This window comes from Micromys minutus, assembly GCF_963924665.1.
Source record: "Micromys minutus genome assembly, chromosome: 24".
Taxonomy (NCBI): Eukaryota; Metazoa; Chordata; class Mammalia; order Rodentia; family Muridae; genus Micromys; species Micromys minutus.
Window position 1 is genome coordinate 39,347,179 of NC_137959.1, and position 20,810 is coordinate 39,367,988.

Consider the following 20,810-nt stretch of genomic DNA (forward strand, 5'->3'; position numbering starts at 1 on the left):
GTTAAAAACAAGGATATCAGAAAGTTTTTGGATGGCTTCTGTGTGTCTGAGCAGGCTGACAAGTGAGACCCCAGTTTCCTAGCTCCAGAAACAAGATCCTGATCACAAGTACAATCTGGGGACGATAAAAGACTTATATATTGAAAAAAATTAATTCCTAATAATAAAGCAAACGGTCCAAAAAAAAAGGTTAGGCTGAAATGCATCTCTTTTTCTTCTATCCAGCTGTTGCCTGAGCTCAGGTCCCTAGGAAGAATAAAAGTGTGGGTCCATGGAACCCATCCAATTCACCTGTTCTCAGCGCTTGGGACTTCAACCTCCAATACGCGCTCGTCGCTGCCGGCTGGGGGCGCTGCGGCCATCTCCCGGCCGGATGCTAATGAGCCCGGAGGCCCCGCCCCCTGCCGGAAGTGGCTGCGGCGGGGGCGGGCACAGTGAGAGGGGCCTGGCGGCCGTGCGGGAGCCATGGCGGCCACGGAGGCGGCGGCTGCTGAGTCTGCGGGTCCGGCCCCGGGAGTCCGGGCCACGCCGGCGAGCACGCGGGGAGCCGCCGCCGCCTCAAGCCCGTGGAGGCCGTCAGAGTCGCGACTGCAAAGCAGCCGACCGCGACCGGCCAGGGCTCGGGCCGCGGTCCCGGTGCCACCGGCCCGGGAGCTGATCCAGCCGTCTGTGAGCGAGCTGTCCCGGGCTGTGCGCACCAATATTCTTTGCACTGTACGCGGCTGCGGCAAGATCCTGCCCAACAGTCCTGCGCTCAACATGCATCTAGTAAAGAGCCACCGACTGCAGGTGAGCGGGCCGCGGCGGGGGCGCGGGGTGTGCGGGGTTTGCGCGGTGCCCTGCCACCTGCGCCCGACCGAGCAGGCGAGAGCGCGGGGCGCGCACACGCACCGGGCCAGCAGCTTCTCGGTGGCGTGCCCATAACACCTCAGCGAGCTGCCTGTTTACCCAGGTTGCTAGGATGAGCGACAGGTGATGCCGCCAAGTCACCCAGACGCAACCCCACGGGCTTTCCACCCCTCCCACGAAACTGCCGGTGGGTCCTACCTGGTCATTCAAAAGCAGCTGCGGGTTGAGCTCCGGGCACTTGAGCTACAAGTTTCACGAGGTTGCTAAGATCAACTGCGGAGGAATGAGAAGGGAGGGAGGTTTCTCCCTTGGATCTGTAGAAGAAGGTCCACCGGTAGATAGTGTGACGGTTGTCTGACCAAGACCTGTCGGTGTTACATAAATGGGGACGGTAGCTTTCAAACCTATGGTATACTCTGGAAGCTTGGACAAGATCAGGACCCCATTCAGACCTGTTAAGTCACAGCTTCTCAGCTTTTACAGTAGGAAGCTTCCTTCCACCATCAGATCTCTGTGCCTCCAGTGCTCCAGCTGGAAAACGCAAGTCACTGAAAGCAGTTTTGTGTACGTTAACCCTGTCAGATTTGACTCATTCCTCTGAGGGTTGCAGGATCTATCTGACCTTCAAGTAAATCCACCTTGGGCATCCCCCGAGAACTCCCCAACAGCAGCTTTGAGGTTTTAGTCTACAGTAGGACAAGTAAGTGTGTTGTTCTGGAGGGGATGCCCTGCCTTTACTTAGCAGCTGGACACAAGAGGCAACAGTGATCTCAGAGAAAGGTCAGTCGGGAAATGTCAGCTGGGGCATGCCAAGGAAGTTCTGTGTAAAGGACTGGGCCTTCCAGAACACAAGTACAGCTTACTGCAGGCTTCGACCTGCAGTTTTCTGTTTCATTAAATGTTACGCTCTCTCTTTTTCGCACCATGATTTAGGTGGATAGTGAGTGAGTGTGCCTGTAAGAATTCCACAGCCTAATCCCTCAGCACTCAGCAACCATAACCTGCCTTCAGTGGATATAACCATATCTACCCCTGGCAGATAGGATAGTCCATGTCCTTGTATAGCCCAGGCTATCTTCAAACTCACGATGTAGCTGAGGATAACCTTGAACTCTTGATCTTCCTGCCACCACCTCCTAAGTGCTGAGACTGCAGGTGTGTGCCATCATGCCCATTTTTATTCAGTGCTTGGGACCAAACCCAGGGTTTCGTGAATGTGTGGCAAGCGCCCTTCTGAGCCCCAGCCCCAGGTGGTTTCTGGGCTGCAGTGACTCTAGCCAGAATTTCTTAGCCAGGTATTTGTTCTTTTTCTGGAGCTGCTCTTGAGAGCACTGAACCCCCAAAATTTGGTTATGCCTTGGAAGCACAAAAACGCCACTCGCTGTGGAGAGTGTTGTGACGTGTGCATTAGATTCTTTCTGATTATGGTGTTTAAGTGCTCAGAGCTCCAAAATACACAAGAAGTCAGGTATGACATGTAACAGGAAACATGTCTGAGCCAGGACAGGCTTGGTTTGGTTTGGTTCAGTTCAGTTCATTTCTTAGGCTGGGTCTTGCTAGCCTGAATTCACCATGTGGACCAGAGTAGCCTTAAACTTTCTGGAAATGTTCCTGCCTCCACCGCCCAGGTGCTGGGACTATAATTGTGCATGCACCACCATGGCCCACTCTAGCAGTGTGGGTATCAGCAGTCAGATATTTACTCTTCTCTGGCCTAGAGCCTGTGTGAAGTAAGTCATTCTTTTCAGAATTGTCATTCGTTTTCCAGATTCCCTAATCTGGAGACAGCAGTGAACAGGCTGGCCCATTCCTTAACCCAGATATTGAGCAGCAGAAAGATGGGCTGTTGGGAGAAGATTCCTGCTTAGTCTCTGGAAGCTTTGTTTAGCACTGTTTAAACTGCCTCAGGGCTGTGGCTGCTATTTCCCTGTCAGGCAGCTCACTTCCTTGTAACCCCTGCCTTGGTAACCTCAGGGCCCACGGCACCTAGACCTCAGTTTGATGGAAAGAGAGTCTGTTTTTTTCTATGAAGGGGCCTGTGTAGCAACTGTGTGCACCCTCAAGCCGGCCACTACTTGGAGGCTCTTCAGTTCCATTCTTGACGTGTATTATTCTCAAAATATTAGGAAAGAAGAGTGTCATGAGGACATATGGTTCCCAGAAAGAAGGACCATATGTCCTCATGTGTTGGGGGCAGGGAATGACTGACCTCTCCAGCCCCATATTGGCTGAATTTCTTCAACTCAATGAAATTCTCATTGTCTTGGCTACAGCTACCTGGGTGATTCTAATTTTGTTCCTTGTTCTTGTTTTCTGGCCATGGTAGTTTTTCTCCCTCCTACCAGTTGTCGTGTGGTCATCTTACTTTAGTCTACCCCACGGCCTAATACGCAAGCCCTTCTGAAGGATGGCAAATAAGGCTGTGGAATTGTAAGCTGCCTTTGGTCTGATGAAGGTTCTCAAAATAAACGTCTATATTCCACGCCCTGAAAGGACGTGTGGACGTGTCATCAGCCAGCCGTGCCTGCAGTGGGCTCAGCAGAGACGGAGTGATGATGCAGTGGAGAGAGAGCTAAAATGATCCAGAGGAAGAGTGGGAGGAAGTAGGCTCTGCCTGGCTGCTGGAGAGGCATCTGAATGCAGGGAAGGGCGCAGGTGGGCACTCACAGAGCCTGCTAGCGGGTGGCATTTGGCTTCTTAAAGCCCAGCGTAGTGATCCCGTGTTCAGTGATTTAGAAAGGTTGCAGCAAGTTGCTCCATAAACTGTCTTACATGACAATTACTGACTTCCCGTTTAGAGCCAGGCTCCTTGGGTGCTTTCAGCAAGGATGGTGAGGTGCTAGAGAGTTTCTGCCACCATCTTTATGGTCTTCTTGACTCTACCCTTCAGCCCCACGCCCTCTGCCCTCCTCTTTCTGCTCTTTAAAATAGTTTTAGTTTGTCTTTTGTGTGTATGTGTGCACATTCAAAGTATGGATGCTTATAGAGGCCAGAAGTCAGCACTGGGTTCCCTGGAGCTGGACTTACTGGTGGTTGTGAGCCTCCAGCTGCCACGTGGGTGCTAGAAGCTGAACTCTGCAAGAGCGGCCAGTGAGTAACCACTGAGCCATCTCCCAACACCCCTTCTTTTATCTGTGTCTTCTTTCCAGTCTTGTTCTTTGGAGGCTTTGTTCTATGGTGCTAAAGATGGAACCTAGGACTCACTCCTGCTGGCAAGTGCTTCTCACTGAGCCACATCCTTGGTCCATCTTGTTTTGGGGACCATCTTTTCTTTTGCAGATTCTTAAAGCATCTAAATATTATTATCTAAATTTATAGTAATGATAATTTTATTTTAATAAAATGTTCCCGCATTTCCATCTGAGAGAGGAGTGCTCGGCTGGGAGCACCCTACGAGAAAAAAGTGGAGCAAAAAGAGCCAAGAACAGTGCGGGAGTCAAGGAGTGAGAGAGTGTGTTCGGACTCTGATGCCAGCCACAGACTATGCAGAGGACAGCAAAGGAAATGCTACTCTCTTACCATGACTCCTGTTGTACAGTGTACAGTTGTCTCCTCTCCCCAGCTGACCTTTGAACTCACTGTCTCAGAAGGAGTAGAAAGAAACCTCAGAGTCCTGTGAGCACCTATATAATAAAGGAGTTGGCCTTCAGAAAGAGGGAAGTGTGGGGTGGTGGGCAGCTGCTGGGGCAGAGGGGTTTAGCATCCATTTGCAGGAGTGATATGGTCTCAGCCCTACATACCCTGTACTGCCAGGTCTGGTGAGCATTGTGCACAATACGGAGATTCACATGCAACGTAAACTGAATTCAGAATACTCAGAGCCAATCAGTAACACATGAAAACGCTGGGAAATTAAAATTACAGGCTGAGCACCTGAAATGCTCAAAATCCAAAACTCTTTGACCACCAATCTGAAGCTCGAAAACCATCCGATTTAGGAGCATTTGGGCTTCTCCAACTAGGGACACTGAGACAGTAAAGACTATGCAAATATTTGAATATTAGTCAGTTCTGGTCCCAAGCACTTTGTAAAGGACATTTCAGTCTGAGTGCCATTAGGTATAAAAGTAATGCAGGAAAGGGTGGGGACTTGAGTGTCTCAGGCCAGGCAAGTGTGGACAGGGTGGCACTGGGAGCCGCTGGCAATGGTCTGCACAAGGAAATGGCATGGTTGAAGGGACATTTTAAAAACATTAATCTGGGGGCAAAAAATTAATGTTTTAAAATTAATTTTAAAATACTGAGTAAATAGCTCAATGGTTAAGAGTGAGAACCGCTTTTACAGTGGGCTGAGTTCAGTTCCTAGCACCCACATAGATGCTCACAGCCATATGCAACACTAGTTCCAAATGATCCGATGCCCTCTTCTGGCCTCCACAGGCTCCTACATGTTTGTGGTATGCAAAAATTCATTCATGTACATGCAGTACTTCAGAATAAATCTTTATTCTTATTTTTTTTAAGATTTATTTATTATACATGCAGTGTTCTGACTTCATGTATACTTACACACAAGAAGAGGGCACCAGATTTTATTATAGATAGTTATGAGCTACCATGGTTGCTGAGAATGGAACTCAGGACCTCTGGAAGAGCAGCTGGTGTTCCTAACCTCTGAGCCATCTCTCCAGACCCAGAATAAAATTTTGCGTGTGTGTGGCAAAATATCCAGGATGTCTTTTTGGGCACATTTTAACAGCTTGGGACCTGATTCAGTTTCTGACTCTGAATTGGCAGAAGGAAGTCCATCACGGACATGTGAGCATCTTTCAACTGAACATACTCCTACGCTTCTCTCACTGATAATGCCAGATATTAGAACTTAGTTAAATGTTTTCCATGAAAACAGATGATCAGAGACTAGGGGTTCTCAACCTGTGGGTCATGACCCCTTTGGGAGGCAAATACTAAATACCCTGCATAGCAGATATTTACTTCACAATCCATACCAAGTAACAATGGTAGAGTTATGAAGTACCAACAAAATCATTGTATGGTTAGAGTTTGGGAACTGTATTAAAGTTCGCAGCATTAGGAAGGCTGAGAACCACACCAGTTAGACCTTCACAAGGTAACTAAGGGAACTCATTTATTGATGTTAAGTCTTCTGCAAAAAGCAAAAGTACAGGGCTGTGGAGATAGCTCAGGGGCCCCACAAAGCAATGACAATGAAGAGTAAGAGAAGACGAGATAAAGACTGAAGCTGGAGATGTGGCTCAGTGGTTACGAGTGCTGTCTGCTCTCGCAGAGGACCTGACTTTAGTTACTAGCTCCCACATCGGTTCATTCACAGCTCTCTAACTCCAGCTCCAGGGAAGAACCCAGAGCTCCCCTGGCCTCAGTGGGCACTGTACATGTGACATGTGACATACCCCCACACATATACACTCATAAATAAGAATAAAATATTTTTTAAGATGGTAAGAGCAAAAGAAGTAAAGTGAAAGCTGGGAAACCCTTGCAGAGTAGGTGGTGCATGAAGACAGAAAAGCTGATTGTGGCGGCAGCTTACAGGATCAGGAGGACTTGGAATCACATACTTCGGTTAAACAGTGATAGATAAACATTTGTACTGGAAACAAGAGAAAGGAAACTTCTTTGGGGGACCACTTAAGTATCGAAATTTTCAACCTGTGGGTCAGACCCTGATGAAGATTCAAATAACCCTCTCACGAGGATCACATACCAGATATCCTGCATATCACATATTTATGTTATGATCCAGGACAGTAGCAAAATTAGTTATGAAGTACCAACAAAATAATTTCATGGTTGGCAGTCACCACAATGTGAGGAGTTGTATAAAAGGGTCACAGCATCAGGAAGGTTGAGAACCACTGTCCTAGACAGTGCTGTGACATGGTCCTGACAAGTGGGCCAGCACAGAGAACTCAGAGGAATGACGACATCTGAAATGAGCAGTCAGGTGATGGAGTTTGAACAAAAGAAGGCTTCCTGCCCTGTCAGCGAGTGCGCAGTCAGTGAGGCCACACGGACCTCTAAGAACCTGGGGAAGACTTGGGCCAGCTGGTAGGTAACATCTCACACTGAGTGCACAGCAGACAGGAAGCTGTGTCCGGGGTGCTGTGCCTCTTAGCAGGATGCCAGACGACTGGGATTTCTAGGTGTTCTGCAGCAGCTGCCACCTGAACCTGCCACTCATTTCTTTCTCTGATGACCCGGAGACAAGCAGGCCACTACTCACCCTCCTTTACAGCCAGCTGAGAGGGGTCAGAAAGGAATTGTCTGGAGCCACTAGGAATCTGAAGTGTGGGTAGCCACACAGAGGATCTGAATTTGATACCTCATAGAAGCCAAGTAAAAATGCCTGGCGTGGTATGGTAGCATGTGCTTGTAATCCAAGGCTGAACAAATTCCATTCCTGAGAGTGTTACCCAAGATTTTCTCCAACATCCACATGCATACACGTACATTTAAATTTTTAAAACTCCCAGTTGATGTCACTTATAGCCTGGTGTAATTGTGTGTGTGTGTGTGTGTGTGTGTGTGTGTGTGTGTGACCCCAGAGATTGAGAGAGGAACCCTTGCCTAGTGTGTGTGAATCCCTAGGTTCAGTCCTCAGTACAGTAGAGTGAGGAGGGGGTCTTCATATAGTCTGGGAGGCGGCTCAGTCTGTAAATGTGATGCAAACATGAAGACCCAAGTGTGGGGGCCACACCAGCACTTCTGCTGGGAAGGTGGCCGAGAACGCTGGAGCTCCTTACACCAGCCTAGCGGAGGTGAAGAGCTCCGCATTCAGCGAGTGTATCAGTGTTCTCTAGGCTGAGCTTACAGAATGAATCTCTCTGTACAAAGGGGGTCTATTAGAATGACTTACAGGCTGCAGTCTAACTAGTCTAACAATGACTGGCTGTGCACAGAAGGTTCGAGAATCAAGTCCACAAGGCTGAAAGTCTCAGCTGGTCTTTAGTGTGTGCTGGAATCCTAAAGAGGCAGGCTCCAGTGCCAGTGAAGGGATGCTGTGCTGGCAAGGTGGGGGCAAGCAGGCAAAGAGCAGAAGCTTCCTTCTTCTGTGTCCTTATATAGACTTCCCGCAGAAAGTGGGGCCCACACTGAAGGTTTGTCTTCCCACCTCAGAGTCCAGACTGGGAATGGATACACCCATTTCAAACCAAGCAAAAGATCTCTCACAGATGTTGTCTTCATTTTTGGGTTGCAGCTCATTCCAGACATAGTCAAGTTGACAACCAAGAGTAGCCCTCACAGAAAGGGACCATATCTCCAAAACCTAGGGTGGAAGAAGGGCCAGTGAGACAGCCCACCAGGTCAAGGTACTAGGCAGCCCAGCCTAATGCCCTAAGGGCAGTCCCTGGACACACATGACATAACAAGGGACTTTTACAAATTGTCCTCTAATGTCTACATGTGTTCTGTGACACATACATACACATACTAGGTAAATAAGCATAGTTCTTGAAAGCAAAAATAAAATGGAAAATGGTTTAGGCCTGATGTTGACCTTTGACCATTATATTATACATTTTTGAATCTCGAATGTGCATGTGTGCAGAGACTCACACAGTAAAAATGGAAAGCCGCAGTGCTCCCAACAAGGCCCATAGCCTACTCACAGGCGTCTTCTCAGGCTGAGACTGAGAATGTGGGTGAGGATGACAGCCAGGAACAAGGACAGCCTGGTATGTGGGAGCTGGGAGGGCTATGTCTGCCAGCAGCCTGTTGTGATGGGTTTTGTAAGACAATTGCTGAGCCAGGTGTGGTGCTGCAGACACCTTTAATTCCAGGCAAACCTTGCATTTTGAGGCCAGCTCAGTCTACATAGAGAGACTGTATCTTGAGGAAAAAAGCTGATAACTGCTTGATTTTACTTTTGCAGGATGGCATAGTAAATCCAACAATAAGAAAAGATTTGAAAACGGTACCGAAATTCTACTGTTGTCCAATCAAAGGATGTCCTCGAGGCCCTGACAGACCATTTTCTCAGTTTTCTCTGGTTAAACAGGTAGGTCACTAACTACACACACTGTGGCCAGGCTGTAGAGACGGCTCGTGGCTAAGGACATTGGTTGCTCTTCCCAGGACCTGCATTTAGTTCCCAGCACCCACAAGGCAAAGCTTACAAATGTCTGTAGCTCCAGTTCCAAGAAATTCCACACCGTCTGCTGGAACTACACACATGTTATACATAGACATACATGAACATAAAATACCCAAACACACAAAATAAAAATAAATGATTTTTTTAAGTAAATAAAAACACCATGACTGAGGCAGCTTATTGAAGGAAGTGATTATTTGGCTTACAGTTCCAGAGAAATGAGGGTCCGTCATGGCTGGGAGCATGGCAGCAGGCATAATGGCTGGAGCAAACGCTGATGTCCATGTCTTAAACTGCAAAAGGAAGCACAAAGAGCAAACAGGGAATAGTATGTGGCTTAAAAATCTCAAAGGTCATCCCCAGTGCCATACTTTCTCCAACTATACCATACCTCCTGAACTTAACCAAACAGCATCACCAGTCCATTGGGGACCAAGCGTTCAAGCATCTGAGCCTGTGAAGCATCAGACCAACACAGTGGCATACAGATGGCATAAACTCAGTGTGTGCCATACCTGCTAAGCAGGCATAACCAGAGATCCAAGTGTGAATTCTGTGGTAGCTGCTGACCAGTTCCCACACAATGGTTCCTCAGTCAGTATGGGTGTAAGATGAGACTTGTTCTGGAGTGAAATGCCCATACCCAGGTTTGCAGAGGAAAAAATAGACAGTACAGCCAAGAGTTAGAACATTTATGCTGCACACCCTTGAGTCTTTGTGCCTGTAAGGACAAGAGCAAGACAGAAGGCCAAAAGGAGGCTGCTGTCTTGTGAGGAGGAAGGGATCCAGCTACTGAGGAAAGAAAGATTTGAGACTGAAGAAATTGAGCCTGAGATGGACAGATGGCCCAGAGGCTAAAAGCACGTATTACTCTGGGAGAAGACCGAAGTTCATAAGAAGTGGTTCCTGCCATTCTGTAGTCTTGAGGACACTGCAGAGACTATGTCTTAGTTGGGGTTTCTATTGCTGTGATGAAACAACATGACCAAAATAGCAGGTTGGGGAGGAAAGGTTATTCAGCTCACACTTCCAGGTCACAATCCTTCACTAGGGAAGTCAGGGCAGGAACTCAAGCGGGACAGGAAGCTGGAGCTGATGCAGAGGTCACAGAGGGTGCTGCTTACTGGTTTGCTCAACATGGTCTGCTCAGCCTGCTTTCTCGTAGAACCCAGGGCTACCAGCCCAGAGATGGCTCCACCTACAGTGGGCTGGGCCTTCCCCCATTAATTACTAATAAGAAGACGTCCTACTGTCTGGTCTTATCGAGGCATTTTCTCAATCGAGGCTCCCTCCTTTCAGATAACTCTGGCTTATGTCAAGTTGACATAAACCTAGCCAGCACACTGTATATTCTTGCCCACAGCACTTAATGTGTAGCTGAGAATCTGAATACATGGGTTGGTTCCAAGGCAGCCTGCCCACTGTGCATAAGGAGAGGCATATGTTAGACTGAGGTTTGTCTACTGGCAAATGCTGTACCTGGTGATCATGGGGAAGTTGGGTGTGTGGGTGGATCTTAATGTGATGCTGTCTCTTGTCTTTACCCCACCCGTGTTCTCTGCAGCACTTTATGAAAATGCATGCAGAGAAGAAGCACAAATGCAGTAAGTGCAGTAATTCCTACGGCACCGAGTGGGACCTGAAAAGACACGAGGAAGATTGTGGCAAGACTTTCCAGTGTACGTGCGGCTGTCCCTACGCCAGCAGAACCGCACTGCAGTCTCACATCTACCGAACTGGCCATGAGATCCCTGCAGAACACAGGTAAAACAAAGGGAGATGCTGTTGAGTAGCTTCGAGGAGTTGAAAATGGGACTTCCTGAGGAGCCACATGGGGAGCAGAAGGAACGGGGAAAGAACTGTGCTTTGAAAAAGGGTGCTTCTGGAATAGCCACAGTCATGACGGAAGAGCCCCTGGGCCAGGATCCGCTTTATTTTTCTTATGTGAGGCTGGGCCTAATGATTATAGGTGTGTCCTCCTGGTGCAGCCCCCCAAGGACTGGGGTTACAGTGTGTGTGCTGCAGTGCCTAGAGACGCTGATCCAGGTGCTTTGTGTTTCTAAAGATTGTTATTTTTACCTATATGTATGTGTGTATCAGTATGTGCATGTGAAGAACATGTGTTTGCAGAGTCCTACAGAGAATAGAAGGGGGATTGGAGCCCCTGGAGCTGGAGTCGTCAGGTGTGGCCTGCCTGATGTGGGTGCTGGGAACCAAATTCAGATCCTCTGGAAAGCAATAAGTGCCCTTAACCACTGAGCCACCCCTCCAGCACACAGTTCCCAGTGTTTCCTTCCTGTTCCCATCTGAAAACTCAACTTCCAGCCTCTACTCTAGAGAAACAGATCGCTGGGAGCTCAGAGATAGACTGTGACTCCGTGTTTCATTTTGTCTGGTTACTTACATTCGGAGGTGCTAAGGATTGACTCAGGGCCTCATGAATGCTCAGCCTTGAGTCACTTCCATTCCTCCTACTCTCTTCCTTGACACCAGCCCTGGACTCTGTACCTCAGGCTGCCTCAGCCTCCTGTGTAGCTAGGATTATAATTGCAGGCTCAGCTTTGAATTTCATTTTAAAATACCAAACTTATATTTGGTGTAGTGGCTTTCTGCTGTAGGTATGATACTTATAAGCTTCTTGATTTTAAAGTTCCTGATTTGAAAGATCTAACCTGAGGAACCAGAGAGATGGCTCAGGGAGTAAAGGCTTTTGCCTTTAAGTCTAACACACCTGAGTCTGAGCCTCAGGACCCATGTGGTGGAAGGAAAGAACCAGTTCCTGAGAGTTGTTCTGACACATGATAAATAAATGGAATCAAAAAATGGGATTTTTTTTAAAAACTCAAGTTCAGAATGAAGTATATTTAACACATGTGTGAAATCCCTTAGGAGACAGAAGTAGGAGAGGTCCCAAAAGTTAAGGCCAGAGCTAGAGTAAGTCCCTGAAGAGAGGTAGGTTTCTGAGTGCAAGCCTAACTCTCAGTGAGGCCAGAAGGGAAGCACCACCACCGTCTGAATCCCCTCCCCTGTGGGAATTGGCATCAAGTAATGAAGGGGTGGTGGGTACTCAGTGAGGGCCACCCTTTAGGGGCTGGAGAGATGGCTCAGCAGTTAGGAGAGCTTTCTGCTCTTACAGAATACTTGAGTCTGGTTCCCAGGACACATCTCAAGCAGCTCAAAACCACCCCTAACTCTATCTCCAAGGAATCCAAAGCCCACCTCAACCTTTGTCACCATGCACACATAACTTACACAGAGACACATGCATGCACATAAAGAAATGTAAGTTTCATCTTAAAATTGAATTTAGTTTTCTTTGTTACTGTTTCCAGAGACCCACCCAGTAAAAAAAGGAAAATGGAAAGCTACCTGCAAAGCCAAAAGTTGTCCAGTAAAACCACAAAGCCACCGAGCGACCACCCAGCCCCTCGCCAAGACGCTCACGAACCAGATGCTTCGGAAGTAAAGCTAGCAGCATCTCTTGAAGACTCTTGTAGCTCCCACACCAAAAAGCAGAGCATCTCAATGCCTCCCAGGTGCCCCCAGAAGCTGCTTCTGCCAAAACCCAAGGTGGCTCTGGTTAAACTTCCAGTCATGCAGTTTTCCCCCGTGCCTGTCTTTGTGCCTACAGCGGACTCCCCGGCCCAGCCTGTGGTGTTAGGCGTGGATCACAGTTCTGCGGCGGGTGCTGTGCACTTAGTACCCTTGTCAGTAGGAACCTTGATCCTCAGCCTGGACTCAGAGGCCTGCTCTCTGAAGGAGAGCCTACCTCTTTCAAAAATTATCAGTCCTGTTGTTGAGCCGATGAATACAGGTGTTCAAGTGAACTTGGGTAAAAGTCTCTGTAGTCCTTTACAAGAGGTTGGGAATGTGTGTCAGAAGAACAGCATTTCCTCAACCAACGTGCAGACAGATCTGTCATATGCCTCAGCCAACTTGATACCCTCTGCTCAGTGGCTTGGCCCCGATTCCTCTGTGTCATCATGTTCTCAGACTGACTTGTCGTTTGATTCTCAGGTGTCCCTTCCTGTTAGTGTCCACACCCAGACGCTGGTACCCAGCTCTAAGGTCACTTCATCCATAGCTGCTCAGACAGATGAATTTATAGATGCCTGTTTCCAGCCTGGTGGGGTCTCCAGAGAAACCCAAACTTGCAGGATGCAAAACCGCACAGATGACCCAGTGCCAGTGGGCCACACTGGACTATGTGGGGACATTTTTGAAAGCGTCCATTCGTCCTACAGCGTTCCCACCGACAACATCATGAGTAGCAGTTTAGTTGCAGAGACAGTAACTCATGGTCTGTTACCTCAGAGTGACCCTAAGATCTTAAGCCAAGTCATGGAAAAGTCTGCACCCGAGTTAAACTTCAGTGCCCAGAACAGCATGCTTCCTTCACAAAACATGACAGATAATCAGACCCAAACCATAGATCTACTGAGTGACTTAGAAAATATCTTGTCAAGTAATCTGCCAGGTCAAACACTGGATAACCGGAGTCTCTTGTCTGACACAAACCCCGGACCTGACGCCCAGCTCCCATCAGGTTCAGCGCAGAATTCTGGGATTGATTTTGATATTGAAGAGTTCCTCTCAGCCTCAAATATCCAGACTCAGACTGAGGAGAGTGAACTCAGCTCCATGAGCACCGAGCCAGTTTTGGAGTCCCTGGACATCGAAACACAGACTGACATCTTCCTCTCAGAGCCCTCCTCACAGCCCTATGGGTTCAGGGCAGGTTCAGGCTTCTTGGGCCTTGAGATGTTTGACACACAGACCCAAACAGACTTAAACTTCTTCTTAGACAGTAGTCCTCACCTGCCCCTGGGCAGCATTCTGAAACACTCCAGCTTCTCCATGAGTACCGACTCTTCCGACACAGAGACCCAAACCGAAGGAGCCTCCCCAGCTCAGCATGTACCTGCTCTAGAGGGCAAGGTCCAGTTGAGCAGCACAGAAACTCAGACCATGAGTTCTGGCTTCGAGCCCCTGGGGAACTTGTTCCTCACCAGCAACGAAACTCAGACAGCCATGGATGACTTCCTTCTAGCCGATTTGGCCTGGAATACGATGGAGTCCCAGTTCAGCTCTGTGGAAACCCAGACATGTGCGGAGCTGCATGCTGTCTCCAGCTTCTGAAGATGCAGCCAGGCGTCCTCCTTCCTTCTGGGTCTAGGACCTGGGGACAAGGACAGAGGCACGGACTGGGGATGTGGTCAGTGGGGCAGCTGTTTAGGTTCTCTGCAGTTCTTGGTGTTTTGTACTCGTGAACACAAGATTGGTGTGCAAATGTGAGTATATTATAAAGTGTAAAGTGTTGATCTAAAATGTTGCCTACGTTTGCTCCTGTGTAGCTATTCTGTCTTTAAAAAAAAAAAAAAAAGCATTTTACACTGTAAAACTTAGAACTGTTTTAGCTAAAGCCAAGCTTCCCAGGTAATAGGGTGCAAGCTTTGCAACTGCTTTAACCGAGCATAGCACATTGAAATGGCACTTCCTCATAAAGGACACCTCAAATGCTTAGACAGTGCTTGTGTGGCCACTAACTCCTGAGATGCCACTACCTTGCCTTGTCATGTCCCTCTGACTCGGAAGCACCAAAGGAAGCCATAGCTGTCTTTAGCTTTTATGACAGTTTTAGTCTCTGCTGTCCCTTCTCTCCTGAGCTGTGGCTGCTGCCAGCTTTGTGTGCCATCCTTCTCTCGCTGTGAAGTTACTGGCCAGTGTGGGCCAATGTGAGAACAGCAAGCACGTAGTGTAAATTGCAGTTTTAGTAAGAGGAAGGCATCCAGCCTGTGGAGACATCCACCGTGGAAACCCGCCGTTTTGTTCATCTTGGGCTCACCCTGCTTCATGGTGAAGCTTCTCTGCTCTCTTGATAGTGTTGATCAGAAAAGATCTCTGTGACCAAATCTATGGGATTGCCACATGCCAGATGGCAGCCAGCTGTGGGCACACAGTCACTAGAGGATAGTTACTGGTTAACCCCAGAGCTTCTACTTTTCTACAAATTGGGGTTCCTGTGACTCCCCACTCTTTGTGCTTGGTTAACTTACTAGAACTCAGGGAAACGGTTTCTGCGAAGGGTAGACTAGGTGGGAAAGAGGAGAGGACTTTCTTGCCTTCACTAGGCACAACACTTACCAAGAACCTGTGTGGTGGTTAGCCTTGCAGAAACCTTCCAAACCCAGTCTTGTAGGGTTAATGGCTGCTTCATTATGTGGGTTGAGAGTTGCTTAAACCATCAGTGATCAACTTAACCTTGAGTGTCACCCTTCCCAGTGGGTTGGAAAGTAGGGATGAAGCTGAAAGTATCCCAACCCTTCAACCATTAATTATGCTTTGGTCTCTCCTGTGACTTGTCCCCATCCTAATACTACCTGGAGGCTACCAATGACGTCAGAGCAAGCAAAAGCAAACATTTTTTCTGAATATTTTGGGTTTGGGGGAAGTTGTATGCAAATACGTACTTTACATCACCACCCCCACAAACATCCTTCCTGCTCCACAGTAGACCATGGGGCCTACCCGGCTCCTTCCCATAATGTACCCAGAGACCCTCTAAGAATTAAAAAGGAAAATGTGGGATGAGGAAAAGACCTTTCTGCCCAGCCCCTGTCAGTGTGCTGCACATCTAATCTTGATAGGAGAAGCAGGGCAGGGCCCACAAAGTCTTTCCTTCCAACCACCACCATCTTTTCCTTGAATGAGCTCTTTGGTCTGGCAAGCATATTATGTGTGTACCTTGAGACTAGCAATTGTAGAATAGATTGACCTATAGTATGTTAATCTAGATTCTGTTGTGATACATTCTTGGGAGAGGAAAAATCTGGAGACCAAGTGCTTCAATAGTTAAGAATGCTCTCATTCGAGGGAAGCGAGGTCAAGCATGCCTTGGGGGAGCTCTCTGTGCTAAGTAGATCATGGATTCATAGCTGTTGCCCAACTCCGAGGCAAATCAGAATGAGCACAGCCTGGGGGGCCCTTTCAGTCTAGCCTGGAAAGCTCTGTTCTTTCTGTGGCATGTTTGTGCTGCCAAAAGCTGAACCTTCCAAATAAAACCTAAGTGGGCTGATAATGACTCATTAAATAAATTGGTATTACTGCTGTCCTGTCCCATTCAGCCAATGCAAAGGACTCGGTAATGGTCTAGTAACACACCCTGCAGATGAATGCAACCCAGGAGCTAAACAGTAGTTTTGGTCAGTCGCCTGTGAATATGAGTTTCAGGACAGACATAAAGCCTTAACTTAGATTTTCTGTTGTGTTGGAATCGTTACTGCCTTAATGCTCAAGCATCTATTTAAGCCTCCGGCTGAAGGAGGGAAGCATGTGTGCTCGTGGCTCTTTGTAAATATAAGTGCGGCCATCTATGGCTTTAAGTTCTTGTGTCTGTGGCAATGTGTCGCAATAGTTACAGGAAAAAGAATGGAGCATGTGATTGTCCTTCATGTGCAAGAACTGTCCCCACCAAACCTTAGTCACCTGAACTCTCCTAAGGTTCTTTGTAAACATAAATTCTGTGATTAAAGAGAAGCTAGAATTCTACTTTCCTGTGTGAATTTTGTCCACACTTAATATGCGAGTTTGTTGCCCTAACATTTAATGAACTGGTGTATTCCAGAAGATGGTAATGAAATGGTTGCGCCATGAAAAGACAATGACACTTTTCCCTGAATAGATACCCCAAGGGTTGAAGAGGTTGCTTGCTGGTTCAGACAGCTTGCTGTCCTTCCAAAGGACCCAAGTTTAACGGCAGCACCCACATCACAACCAGCTGGAGCTATAGCTTCAAGGCATTTGATGCCTTCTGGACTTGGTAGAGCACCCTAACGTGTGCACACACAACATGCATAAATAAAAAGCAAAAGTATAAGCCCAGCATATTGGTACCTGCCTTTAATCCCAGCACTCAGAGGCAGAAGCAGACCAGTTTCCATGAGTTCAAGACCAGCCTAGTCTACTTATCAAGTTCCCAGGGACAGCCAGGACTGAATAGTGAGACCCTTTTCCAAAATAAACACATCTCTTTCTTTTTCTAAAGATAATGACTAGTGTGCATTTTGAGATAGATATGACATATCTTGGGAATTTATTCTGTTTATTACTGTTAATAATTTTGCATGACTTTAATTTAGCACTAGCAGGCAGATCTCTTAAATTCAAGGCCAACTTAATCTACAGAGTGAACTCCAGTACAGCCAGGGCTATAATACAGAGAAACCTGTCTCAAAAAACCAAAATGATTCACTTGTTCATGCATTCAGCACATTTAATCCTGGTGTAATGGGCTACCTTCTCTCCCTGACCGCTTAAGACTAAAACAAGAGAAACAGCAAGTCAGTGGCTTTTTGCTCTATCACTAGTCTACAGGAAAGACAGACCTGTGTTTCTGCCCCCTTTGATAAAAAGAAAACTTGAGTTTTTGTAGCAAGTTTTATATGAAAGATACTGAGTCCAGTTTGGTACTACTTTTTCATCTGGAGAAAACAGCCATCACTGGTCTGGCCGTAACATCCCTGTTCTCACTTTGTGTGAACTCAATTATGATGTTTATATCAATTTCATTCAAACCTGCTAATCCCAACTAGCAGCATGGAGGCTGGGAAGAGGGCTTAGTGAAAAAACCTGGCATACTCAGTTGAGGAATGGAGAGGGCCAGGGTGGGCATGACAGCCCACCAGTATGCAATCCTGGAGAGAGAAGATGGGATGGGGAGCAAGCTAGCTAACTAGACCAGCCTGGGCAGCAAGCTCTCAGTTCAACTGAGAGACTATGCCTCCATGAGTAAGGTGAAGAGAAATTAAGGATGACTCCCAGTATCAACCTCTACATGACTATGTGCACCCACATATACATAGGTACACATGCAGACCACACGTAGACACATGAAAAATGCAAAAAGGAAAAAAAAAATCCCCAAAGAACACTTGCTACAGGTACTTTTTGTTTATTGGGTTTTTGGGGGGTTGTTTGTTTGTTTTGGAGACAGGGCTTTGCCATGTAGCCCTGGCCTGACACAATGTAGGTAATCCTGCTTAAGGCTCCTGTGACTTCAATGGATACATTTAAATCAATGCATTAAATGCTTGCTCAGACCTTTAAAGAAAGCACTAGGAAGGGACATGTAACTTTGGGACTGAGTGCTATGAAATTGTGTTCTCTCTTCTTACCGCAGTGCCTCTGTGCTATCACCGGAAGAGTGTTCGGGTGTCACTGATTTGATATTGGGAGAGGACAACAACCCCTCCATACTCCATATCCAGATGTGACTCCCATTATTAAATGACATGAATTTTTGTCTAGTTTCTTCAGCCAAATGCTGCCTAGTACGATATTCTTAGGACCACAGAGAGCCTCGGTTGTCTGTGTGGTGCTCAAAGGGCCCTTTCTGATGTCAGGGCTGTCTCTATCAGCAGACACACTGGTGCCTCAGTTCACACATCAGGACAAACAGGCTATGGGACAAATGGAGAGGGATCTCGGGCTCTAGGTTCTCAAGCAGTTAATAACATGGACTATGCTGAAAGGGGAGTTTTTGGAAGGAACAAGGCCAAACTGGGCGAGTGAACAAAGGACACTATCTGTTTGAACAGCATCAGCAGGGCTCCTTGTTCTTTCAAAAGACTACATTTTATATTATTACTAAGGAACAAAATAAAACCATCTGTGACTGCCCTAAATGAACAGATTTCAGAGGCTAGCCTACAAGGAGCATATTGACTCTTGTAGGTCTCTACTTCTTTGAAGCAAGTTAACATTACAAGGCAGAAGGCTACCAAATGGACAACAGCAACAAGATAATTTTGTGAAAATGATAGTCATAGTCCAGAGAGTATGTCTAATGAAATGAAAGCAAGATTGAAAATAGATCTATGGTGACTTGGTATCTCCCTCAAGGTTCTTTGCTCAACATGGGCAAAGATCTGTTGGCTGTAGAATGGTGAGCCTTAAAGCCTGGCACACACAAATGAAGCTGCCCTATTTGCAGCTATTTGAGCTCGGCTGTCTGGTGGTCCTGTGGCTGGTTCAGGCCCCAGGTGAGATATGAATGCTTGACTGTAGGGAGCGGCCCCAACTGCGCCCGTCAAGATGGCGCCGACATCCGGCTTGCTTTGTGGTAATCATATACACTGCGCATGTGTGTACACGTTCCTAGTGCCAGGCGGCGCTATGCTAATCAGCCGCACTACACCAATCCCTGGAGGACAGATCATCCCTCCCCAGCCAGAGGGAATATAAGGCGAGCGTGCTGCGCGCTCGGGGTCCCCGTACCCAGCATTGAGGTGTTCCTGAATAAAGGCTGTTGAGAAGAATTCGGAGTGTCGTGTCTTCCTTGCCGGCCGAGGTGGACCCCAACACTTGACTGTCTCTTAAATATGCTGGTTGGGACAGAATTTGAAACGGATCTCTGTCTGTCTGTCTGTCTTTCCTGTGCTAAGCAACTTCAGAAAATTTAGAGCCTATACAAAACAAAAAGCAAAAACAAAACAAAATCCTTGCCAGAAGTCAGTGCATCGGAATTGACTTGTCATGGGCAGATATGTAACCATTCAAATTCTCCTTGGAGGAGCTGGGCAGATGGCTCACTGTTTCAGAATAGCGGCTGCCCTTGCAGAGGTCCTGGGTTCAATTCTCAGCACCTGCCTGGCAGCCCACAACCACCCATGACTCCAGTTCCAGAGGATTTATTTGATGCCTTCTTCTGGCTCCCATGCACACGGTACACACATACATGCAGGCAAAACACTCGGGAGCATAAGTCGATCTAGTAAATTTTAATCCTCAGCAACTTCTAAAACTGACTTTTTTTTTTTTTTTTTTTTTTTTTTTTTTTTTTTTTTTGCATGATGCCAACCTCGGCAAACGACTTTAGGAATTGTTTACACTGCTTGGTTTCTGTTCTTGGAAATTATTTTTGTCTCGCTGCTTGGAAGTCTGGTACTGCTAGTAAATGACACTGGCTTCAATCCCCTTTTTTCCATTTGCAGCTTTTTTATAGAAAGGTGTATTTCTGTGTCTCCCAGATGCATAGACTATTGCATGTACTACAAGAAGCAACCTCTCCAATGGGGACTGAGCATGACACTCATCTGTGGCTGGAGCAGTGTCACCAAGAGTCATTTTCTTGCTAGGTGACCTCAGCAGAATAGTAGGATACGTTTTCTCCTAAGCCCCTGACCTAGCCAGTCTCAGGCTCTTGGCCACTTTAACAGTGTCCTCTCTCTAGCCCAGTTTAGCTTGCATCTCTGTAGATGAAGACACCCCAAACCTTGTTCCAATTTTGTGGAGGTCAATTTAGGCCACCCACCAGCCCTGTGACAAGTCGAGGGAAAGGTAAAAGGTGACAGAAATGTGAGTTTCCATTGGGTTCCCAGCCACTAACACAAAGTAGAAGCCATGTGTCTAGTGTAGAGCATGTTACCATGAAGGTGCTGTGCCTTGTGCTACCGAGAGGTCATGGCCGCACTTGGCTCTCTAGTGCTCTGCAAACCAAGCACAGAAAGCGACACACAGGTCATTCTTCATCCCTTCACTTTTGATATAAACATTTCCGTTGAAATTGATGCATGGAATTCTGGCAGGACCAGAATGGGGTTCCCACACGGTTTAGGGTCACTCGAAAGGTAGGGGCTAAATATGTATTTCAAGCCTGCACTACTCTGCTGTTTTATGTAATCCTGAAGACTGAACCTAAGGCCTTGTGCATGTTAGGCAAGCACTCCGTCTTCATCCAAGTTTCCCCTCTCAAGGCTCTGGGATCTCTGCAGAAGTGGGATCAGAAAGACCAAGGGCACAGGAGGGACGGATGCACATGGGAGACAGACTGACAGCAGGCACAGGGCCTGCGTGGGCTGACTGGGAGTAGGAAGTAGACACGGAC

At 47.3% G+C, this 20,810-nt stretch overlaps 1 protein-coding gene across 1 annotated transcript; it reads left to right on the plus strand.

Moving 5' to 3' along the window:
- Nucleotides 1–465: 465 nt before the first annotated feature.
- Nucleotides 466–16,454, plus strand: ATMIN (ATM interactor; the record flags this gene model as incomplete). The annotated part of the gene is made up of 4 exons (XM_080937218.1): nucleotides 466–789; nucleotides 8,705–8,830; nucleotides 10,491–10,690; nucleotides 12,259–16,454. The coding sequence occupies 4 exons, from the start codon at nucleotides 466–468 to the stop codon at nucleotides 14,063–14,065; spliced, it is 2,457 nt and encodes an 818-aa protein (XP_080793344.1). The 3' UTR covers nucleotides 14,066–16,454.
- Nucleotides 16,455–20,810: the final 4,356 nt, after the last annotated feature.